Raw genomic sequence first — 9,832 nt, forward strand, 5'->3', positions numbered from 1 at the left:
TTTTTTTTTCATATTTTTGTTTTCATTTGCAGGCATCCGGCAACACCATAGTGTTGTCATTCCAATCTTCTTCTTATTTGCGTTTAAAATTGGAAAGTGATTGCTTGGGCAAATGAACTTGCATTTAATTTTAATAGAAATAATTAGAATATTAGCATAAAAATCAGTAAAAACACGCGTGTGAGTGTATATTTGGTGAATTTTAGTGAAGTGTTAAAAAATATAGAGTGTAATGTGGCAAATTATAGTGAAGTTCCCGAGGGCATTTTGAAGGCAAATAATTACGAAATTATTATTTCCCGAATAATTTGGAGTTATAAAGAGTGGTCCTTAACACCTCGGCGCTATATCCACAATTCAGAATAGATTTTGCTATTTGTACAATCAGACGAGGGTGAAAATTTATTTCATTTTGTTTTTTTTTATTTATTTTATTTCTCCCACTTAAAAAAAGTCCCAAAATATGCTTATATTTGGAGCCGCTATCGCTTAAAGCGACAATATGTATTGCTAATGTCCAATTAGGCATCTAGGGAAGTAATTGTGAAGAGAAAGCTGGCACGTCTTAGTCCGAGCGGTACTGTGATAGAGACAGTATTCAAAACTCTCAACCTCCTTTGGGTTTCAGCAGCTGCAGCAAAAATTTGCTGATGGTAAGCCCATCTCTTTTGCAATTATGCCCCCATTAAGCAGTGCCTGGTTATACTTCTAATACTGATCTTAAAAATATTAGATTAATGTAGATTAGCAACAAGTAGGTACAACTGCTGACGGGCTGCATCTGAATGGAAAAGGGTGCAGTGCTTATAGCTTATGAGGCGATAACGAAATAGTTAAGTTAGTACCGTGAAGGGATTGGTTAAGGATGGTAGGTGGCTTCGTTCAGGTTAAAGTTCTACACTGACAGAGTACAAGCATTTTTTTGCTTCCTCCTTTGCAAAAACAAACACAAGTTTTCACATAAAATAGACGGTTATAGCAATTCAATACACATACATATGCACATATAAGTAAATAGAAACAGACAAACCGCCCGCCACCAAAAGCGTTTAATTACCTTCTTAGGCAAAGCAGAGTCAGCTAACATATGCCAAACATAACCAATGGCAATTAATCTTCAACACTGCTAATACAATAAAATAAAGTGCCCAACAAATACTGCACAAATCACTTACTTACTTATGTACTAACAAATGCATGCACACACACACATACACATACACAAATATATACTCTCGTATGTGCAGATGTAAAAGTTATGTATTTACTCGTAGTTGTTATTTTTGTACAAAGGGATTGTCTTCGAAGACATTTGTTGTGGCCGACCTACTTGTGTGTGAGTAAGTGTGTTGGTGTGTGTATTTGAAAAGCAGCTGTGATGCATGGATATCTTGTAATTGTGGTAAACAAAAGAAAATATGCGAACTGTTCAAAGAAAGCGATTTCTTAGATGAGCTGATTTTTTGTGAATGGAATATACGATTATGGATGGGTAAGTGCAATAGTTAACTGCTTGTAGTAGGTTTTTACCAGGGAGGGAATGTGGTATTTTTTGTTTTGCAATTTTAACCTCGAATAGCTCGTAGTTGAATGTAAGAAGGAGTATTCCGCGAGTGGCTCCCTATCAGACTTAAGTTCAGGTTTATTTTTTAAGAGTTGCGATATATTCGAGTGTATTGAAAAATTGCTGGGTGAATATTAATGTGGCCTTAGACCTTTTTTTTTGTGAAAGAGGGGAAGCATCAAAAGCCTTTGGCCGAAACCGTGGTGTGGAACTTTAACCCAACTAAACCCCCCCTCATGTCCTACGGTATGTCCTCCTGGAACCTCACCGTTAAGTAGTACGTCAGGCGGCCGTTGTGAGTATATTATTACTCAATCTGTCATTCTGTTCTGTACATTGTGTTAAGGAGCTCTTTCCAGGGACCTACGTGAATATTCCGCGTATTGAAGGTTCTTCATGATATTTGCGGCCACTACACATGAAATTTTCCAGTTTTCTTCGTTTTCGCACATATGTGGGATAAGATTTGTCTCACTTATGTTTTCGCCAAACGTTCCCTCAAGTATATTTCGCTCATTGATAAACCGCGGGCATTGGAACAAGATATGTCTCGCCGTTTCTTGTTCTTCGGGGCACTGCGGGCAGTACGGGTCGTTCTCAATATGGAACCTGTGTAGGTATGCTTTAAAGCAACCGTGTCCAGTCAGCAACTGTGTGATACAAAAATCAATTGCTCCGTGTTTTTGCTCAATTCACCTCGCAATGTTGGGAATCAGTTCAAAGGTCCACCTACCTTTCTCGGATTGCTCCCATCGTATCTGCCATTCTTCAATTGTTCGCAGCCTTTCTTCTTTTTTAGCCACGTTCGACGGTTTCTACCCAATTGTATTATGTAACCTATACATCTCAACCGCGAGAAGTTCGATAGGCACCATTCCCGTTATCACATGAATTGCATCATCTGAGACAGTGCGATAGGCACTGGCTACTCGCAGGGCGCCAAGTCTGTATGTGGCTCGTATGTGTCGGAGGTACGATGGATGGCTTTGTGTTTGCCCAGATTGGAGCTGCGTACAGAATCACTGAGCTTGTGACTGTTAACAGGAGCCTCCGTATACCTGCGCCAGGGCTGCCAATATTACGCATCAGTCTAGTCAACGCGTTATTTATTCTTACGCCTTTTTCACTGACTAACTCTAAATGATGCTTCAAGGTCATTTTCGAGTCAATGAGTACTCCCAGATATTTGATATATGACTGCGACCTTATGACATGGTCAGCTACCGTAATCACTAACTCTTCACGTACCCGTCGTGTTGTCAGTAATACGACTTCAGTTTTTTGAGCTGCAAGTTCTAACTTCACATTTTTAAGCCATTTTCTAATTCTTACAATTGCACCGTTGCATAACGCTTGCAACACGTCCAGATGCTTTCCCACTACCACCAACGCAATGTCGTCTGCGTATCCAATGAGGGTAGCATCTTCAGGAAGCTCAAGCTTGAGGATACCGTCATACATAGCATTCCAAAGTGTTGGGCCAAGCACCGAGCGCTGTGGGACACCGCCAGTTACTTTATATGTGCCTATTCCGTTGTCAGTATCATAAAGCAAGAGCCTGTTTTCAAAGTAGCTTGATATGATTTTTTGCAGGTATTTCGGCACCGCGAATCCTCTCAGTGCACTCATAATTTGGGGCCAGCTTGCGGAGTTGAACGCATTTTTTATATCTAAGGTAACAACAGCAATCTACTTGTGCTATTCTTTTATTTTAAAAAGGCTTTTGACAGTATAAAAATACCATATGTAGCAAAAACAATGGAAGAACAAGAAATATACTAACAAATCTATTTCGTCTGATAATGCTAAAGCTTCGGAATACGACAGGTAAGCTACGACTGCAACGTAATCAGACGGACTCCTTTGTTATTGGAAGAGGTGTAAAGCAAGCGGATTCACTGTCAACATCACTATTCCGGTCACTTGCTTAGCCGATCTGGCCTTTCGCTTATGCAGATGATATAGTCATTATCACAAGAAACCGCAGGTGCATGGACGATTATTTACATCAACAGGAAAACAAAACAAAATACATGAAAATCTCAAGAGATGAAGGCAAAAGAAAACTTTCCAATATCTCAATCAGTTTTTAAAACTTTGAAGGTGTGCCGAATTTGAACTACTTTGGTGTTTTGATAAAATGTCCTGTTGGTTCTGAGTATCACTATCAAGGAAAGACTATGGCAGCCAACCGTACCTATTATGCTAATATTAAATTGCTAAAATCGAAATCTCTCTCAAGAAAATGTAAGCTTACAATGGTAAAGCCAGTGGTTACATGCGTTCTAAGATTTGGTCCATGATGCTGGCGAAAAAAGGAAGACTTCGGAACTTCGAACGCATAATTTTTAGAAAAATTTTGGACCCATACGAAATGACAACGGCGAGTTCCGAAAACGGTATAACAATGAACTAATTGACCTATGCAACGGCGAAGCCGCAACGACTACGCTGAGTCGATCGCGTAGTGCGTATAAAAGAATTGCGGGCAGAGAAAAAACTGTAAACTATAATCCATTTGGAGGATGGCTCCGTTTGTAGAAAAAGTGGGGAAAGTACCTGATAGCCGTTCGCTTGGGAGTGTCAAGGAAGATTCTTCTGCATATAGTCCAAGAAGCTCAGAACTTCCGGGCTTCGTTTATTACAAGTCTAAAACATAATTGTTGTTTTTACAGACCACTTAGATCAAATATGAGCTTAAATTACTACTGTATTACTAAAATTATTAAATAAATTAGAAAAAAGAGTTTAGAAATTTATAGAATTCATTCTTTTAAACCGAAAAGTCAAGCGGAATAGAACTCGAGATCTCATTGAATTATCTTAAAGCGCGGGCAATAGGAGCATTCGCGCATGATTCGTGTTAAGAAATTTAATATGAAATTGATAGGTATGACGTAACAATCTAGTAGGAATATGAAAGGAAATGCAAAGTAATAGGGATGAACAGTCCATTTCTCCTTTAATTACACTAAAAACAAAACACAGTGAGTGTATAGACCTTTCACTCTCTAGAGACTTTAAATTAATTAAAATCAAACGGGAATGGTAGGAAGGGATAGGATTTGAGAATTCTAATGACCTGAGAGCATATTTAAGGAACACCTTCTGCACACCTTTAATTCTCTAAATAGCAAATTAGTGGCAAGGCTTCCAGATATGCATATTCTAATCTAGAGCGAACAAAGGAAGTAAAAAGTAATTTGTGAGTGTAAGGGTCCGAGAACATCGAGCTATTACGCCGTATAAAACCTAAGATTGAGTAATAAGTGGACACAATAAAGTTAATGTGACTGTTGAAAGAAAAATGTGAGTCAAAGATCACCCCTAGATCTTTGAATTCATGAACAGATTAAAGTAAAGTATTATCAATGCTGTAAGATGACTGGAGAACATTTTGAGTTCTAGCGAAGGTGGCATGAAAACATTTCTTAATATAGGGTGGGCCACGTAAAATTTGCTTTTTGAATCGGCTATAAAAAAACGAATCAATATTTTTTCAAACTTTTTTTTTTTCTTTTGAAGATTGAACATTGCCATTTATTAATGAAAATAATATCGTATAAATCACTACCACGACTGGCTTTACAGTAGGCCATTTGATCAACCCAATTTTGAAGCACATTTTCGATTGTTTGCGCTCCAATTTCATGAATGGCAACTTCGATTTTGTGTTTTAAAGCATCAATCGTCTCTGGATGGTTCGCATAGCATTTGTCCTTAACGGCTCCCCACAAAAAATAGTCCAACGGGCTTAAATCACAGCTCCGAGGCGGCCAATTGATATCGGAATCCAAAAACGGTAGCCAAAAGTTCGAGTGTAACTTTGGCAGTGTGACAAGTTGCACTGTCCTGTTGAAACCAAATGTCGTCCATGTCATCCTCTTCAATTTTTGGAAACAAAAACTCGTTGAGCATGTCACGGTAACGCTCGCCATTTACTGTAACCGCGGAAGGAGAAGAAGACTCACCACTTTGGAAATAGGTTTTCAATATTTCCCAATTTTGTTCAAGCGTATAGCGTTCCATTTCGTAAATGTCAAACCTTTAAGTAAATTATGAACACATTTGACATGTCATTTGTGTTACCATTCTCAAAAAAATAGGTGGTTCAAAGAGCAAACACTGTATGGCCCACCCGTTATTTAGAGAGATGCCAGAGTTACTGCACCAGCGAACGAGCGCATTAATTTCCGTTTTAAACATAGGAATATCCTCATTTTTTCTAATGGCCAAAAATATTTTCAAATCAAAAGAAAGTTGGCAAATGAAAAACAGGTACAAACATCATTAATAAATATAACAAAGAGAAGAGGCCCTAAAATACAGCCTTGTGGCACCCCTGAAGATGCGATGAAAGGTTACGAACATTCACCCTCAATCGTTACCACACATCGTCTATCGGATAAATAAGATTTCAACCATTGAAAGCAAACCAAAGAGAAACCAAGCGAGGCTAATTTACGTAATAGAATTCTATGAGAAACTCTATCAAATGCTTTAGAAAAGTCCGTGTAAACACAATCGACTTGAAAACGTACAACAAAAGTTCCAAAGCAGTATTCACCAAAAGCAACCAGGTTGGTAACTGTAGACCTACGCTAGATAAATTCATGCTGATTGGGGGAGATTAAGCTTCGCCCAAGTGTCCTCTGTATAGCTCCCAAACAGCTGTCTGAGAGCGAGCTAAAGTGAGAAGGCGAATCAGTTCAGGATATCTGGTTATGCGCTGGATTTGGGAACTGCCACACGATAACCCTTCCCCAATTAAGAACAAAACAAAGTCACGGATGAGAACTGCTTATTTTGATGATGACTCCTGCAAATGCGGCCAAAATCGCGTAAACGGTTATCGCGTGAGTCAAGAACGATCTAATCATCGCGAGCGGCAAAGGCAGACTCAAGCTGATATGGCTACAAAACATCACAGAAGACTTGAAGAAATTTAAAGTAAAAAAGTGTAAGAGGGAGGCTTCCGATCGAGTTAAATGGAAAAAGTTGGTTGAGGTTGGCTAAAGCTCCCCTCGTGTAGCTGTAATGTTGATGGATGATGATGACCATTTTGGGAGAGGAGCAGTATAAGGATTAAAAATGTGGCAGGCGCGCAGATTTGTTGATTCCATAAGTAAATTGAAGTGGAATAAGAGTTTTCGATCCATGTGATATCTCAAGTAGCCGAATTCTGCAAGATGAATTGCTGGCTGTTTTGATGAGTGGCTCCTATCTAAACTAACCTATAACAATATAATACATACATATTTATATATTATAATTTCTCGTTTATCTCAACGTTTACTAACAATACCATGTAGAAAAAATTCTTTAAAAAAATTCATTTTTTTCGGCCTTCTCCCCTTGAAATCTTTAGAACACAGCATCATTGCAAAAGTGAGTGAAATGCAACTCTGTGTGGCTGAAAGCTCTTATAAGCAACTCTTAGGTCCTTAAACAACCAGCGAAGTGTTCAATGATATTGAAAGTACTTCTACACTTCCACTCGCAAATCAAATACAAATAAAAGATCAAACAGTCGATTTTAATTGTGCATTTGAAGTGCGAAAAGGGAAACGTGAAAAGTACAAGTCGATTTTTTTGTTTGTTTTTGTTGTACTAGAGAATAAAAGCAAGTGTGCATTTGTGTTTACGCGCTTCTGAGTTTGTATTGAGGCTGTTGAGTGGCGGTTTAGCGGGGTTTTCGGAACAATAGCCTTTTTTATGGCGAACTGATAATGATATTTAATGATTTTTATGTTTAGACTGAAATAAAAGAAGTACAATAATTTTCATTTTCCATTACATTTTCCATTTTTTTCAAGTAGAAATGTTTTTTTTATTTAAATTTTTTTTATTTTATATTTTATAATTAATACCTCAGAGGCTAAAGAAAGTTGCGTAGATAGCAAATTCTTAGTCGAAATCCCAAACAGGACAATAAGAAATAAGAGGACAACGCCTAAACCCAGATAACTGGTCAAGTAAAAAGTTCTTAGCGTTTTCCGCTAGATGACTTTAGTGAGCTATACCTCAGGATGCCTACCTTGCATTATGTCTTACTTCACGGCATTAGAAAGCAAACAGATGCTTAAAACACAGATTTGAGAAACTTTGCCTTTGGCGAAGCCAGTTGTGTGCTACAGCGTCCCAAAGTGGAGGTGAAAAAGTGAAAAAATCCATTAATTATTCAGTACTAGCTGACCCGGCGAGCTTTGTCCCGCCCTAGAGGCAATAAAAAAGCAGATTTTTGATTTTATTAATATAAGTTAATTTTTTTATTAATCAATTATTCTAATGTGATACACGTTATTTTTTGTTTTATTATCAGGTGCAAGAACAAACAAGGAAGATGGTTTTCCGACCCGTGAACATGCCACATATAATTGACGATGTAAGAAACATTGAGTTTCATTGAGATTCAGCCCACAAACTTTCAAGGATTGGTCTTGTGATTTGTTAATGGTCATGGCGAATGCAGGACGGATCGGAAATTGAAGTCTTTTAAACTCAAACGGAAGATCGGTTGGGATCATCGGGATCCTCGGAATGAGAACTTCTTCTCCTTCGAATTTTCCTTTGCGTATCGTCGCGTAAATCATATTGTTAATCAATTTATTTACCACCAAACGCATACCGTTGCAAAGCCCACCAAATGTTTCGAAGCATGATTACTACGGAGCCAACTTTTAGGCGTAAATTGTGCGGTGGTAAGCCAGGCACATCCAAGGAGTTTAAAAATTCATTTGGATAGTTAATGGCCTCATCTTCAATTGTTACACAGTCAATGCATTTGAATGAATGCATTGTTTCAATGATATCATTTTGAATTATGTAGTTTAGGTCCTCTACACCTCTATTTTTAGCCGCTAAAATTGCTCGCTCACTCAACCATTCATTATTTTTGTAGTTATTAATGATGTTTGGGAATACTTTAGTGATAAGTTCGTCTTTCGATGAGACAAAGTTACAGAAATTCTGAGGAAATGAAATCAATCCGCTCGATTGTTCGACAGGTACTCGACCATTACCGATAGTCAGTAAATGCTTAGAGAAATCTTCAGTACATGTATCATTACGTAATGCAACTCTCATGTTTGTTTTCAGCTGAAGTTGCGCTATGTGAGCCATAGGTTCGATGATTTGAGGCAAGCGTTTATTTCGCCAGCAGCCGTTGGTCTTGGAATTACTGGCAGTGTTTGGCGGAAGTCGCCAGAAATTAAAATCATTGCGCCGCCAAAACATCTCGAGTCATTGCGTATATCTTTCAATGTTCGGTTAAGTGCTTCTAATGCACGTTTATGCGCCATTGTGCATTCGTCCCAGATGATGATGTTCGATGCTGATAAAACTTTGGGAATTGCTGAGTTTTTTGTAATATTACATGTTGGTTCTTCAATTTTTTGAAGGTTTAACGGCAATTTTGATGCTGAATGAGCCGTACGGCATCCTTCTAATAATGTGGCTGCTATTCCAGAAGAAGCAACTCCAAGCGCAATGTTGGATCTCGCACGAACAGTGGCTAAAATTACTGACATGAGGAATGAACTGGTAAGACCCAGGGGTATTAAGGAAATATAAACCACCATTTCCATCAGCAATTGCCTTCATTAATGTATCATAAACTTTTGGCGATTCACAGTGGAATACTAAATCTAATTCCTGGTGATCATATTCACGTTCCCGTTCCAACTCTCGATTAAATTCGTCATTCATTTCACGATTTGACGCTGGCATTTCTAACCTGCAAGCAACCGCAAATAGAAGCATTCATCATTCTTTGGATGAATTGTATACATACGACTAAGAGCATCAGTAGAACGCACATCCGCAATGTTTCGTATCCTTCTTGCATTACGGCTTTGTCGGGAAAGATTCGATCGTCTTGGTCGCGGCATTTATAATGATGATTCAAAGAGAATACAAATTACTGTGATTATATATTTCTGACAAAATTTATATTATCAAATTTTCTACTTAACCATAGACAAAATTACATTTAGCTGCCATTTGCGTTTTTGTTATACCACATTTTATAGTGACTTCACGGAAACGCGTTCGAATGGGATAAAAAGTATCCTATGTCCGTCTCCTGGTTCTAAGCTACCTCTCCGTTAATTTTCAGCCAAATCGGTTCAGCCGTTCTCGAGTTATAAATAGTGTAACTAACATGACTTTCTTTTATATATTACTAGCATTTCCCAGTGGGCTTCGCACCACCATACATAAAATGTTTTTTTTATATCGCAAGAAATTTTTCATATTAAGTTTTCTTTA

General features: G+C 38.1%; 1 protein-coding gene across 1 annotated transcript in view; it reads right to left on the reverse strand.

Moving 5' to 3' along the window:
- The window catches only part of LOC129238357 (putative nuclease HARBI1), a 33,692-nt gene extending 24,400 nt beyond the window's left edge, over positions 1–9,292 (reverse strand). Inside the window, exon 1 of the mRNA XM_054873385.1 lies at positions 9,088–9,292. Within this exon, the coding sequence (XP_054729360.1) occupies positions 9,088–9,292 (205 nt within the window). The remainder of the gene's footprint in view (positions 1–9,087) is intronic.
- Between the last annotated feature and the right edge of the window lie 540 nt (positions 9,293–9,832).

The sequence above is a fragment of the Anastrepha obliqua genome, chromosome 2, assembly GCF_027943255.1.
Source record: "Anastrepha obliqua isolate idAnaObli1 chromosome 2, idAnaObli1_1.0, whole genome shotgun sequence".
Lineage (NCBI taxonomy): Eukaryota > Metazoa > Arthropoda > Insecta > Diptera > Tephritidae > Anastrepha > Anastrepha obliqua.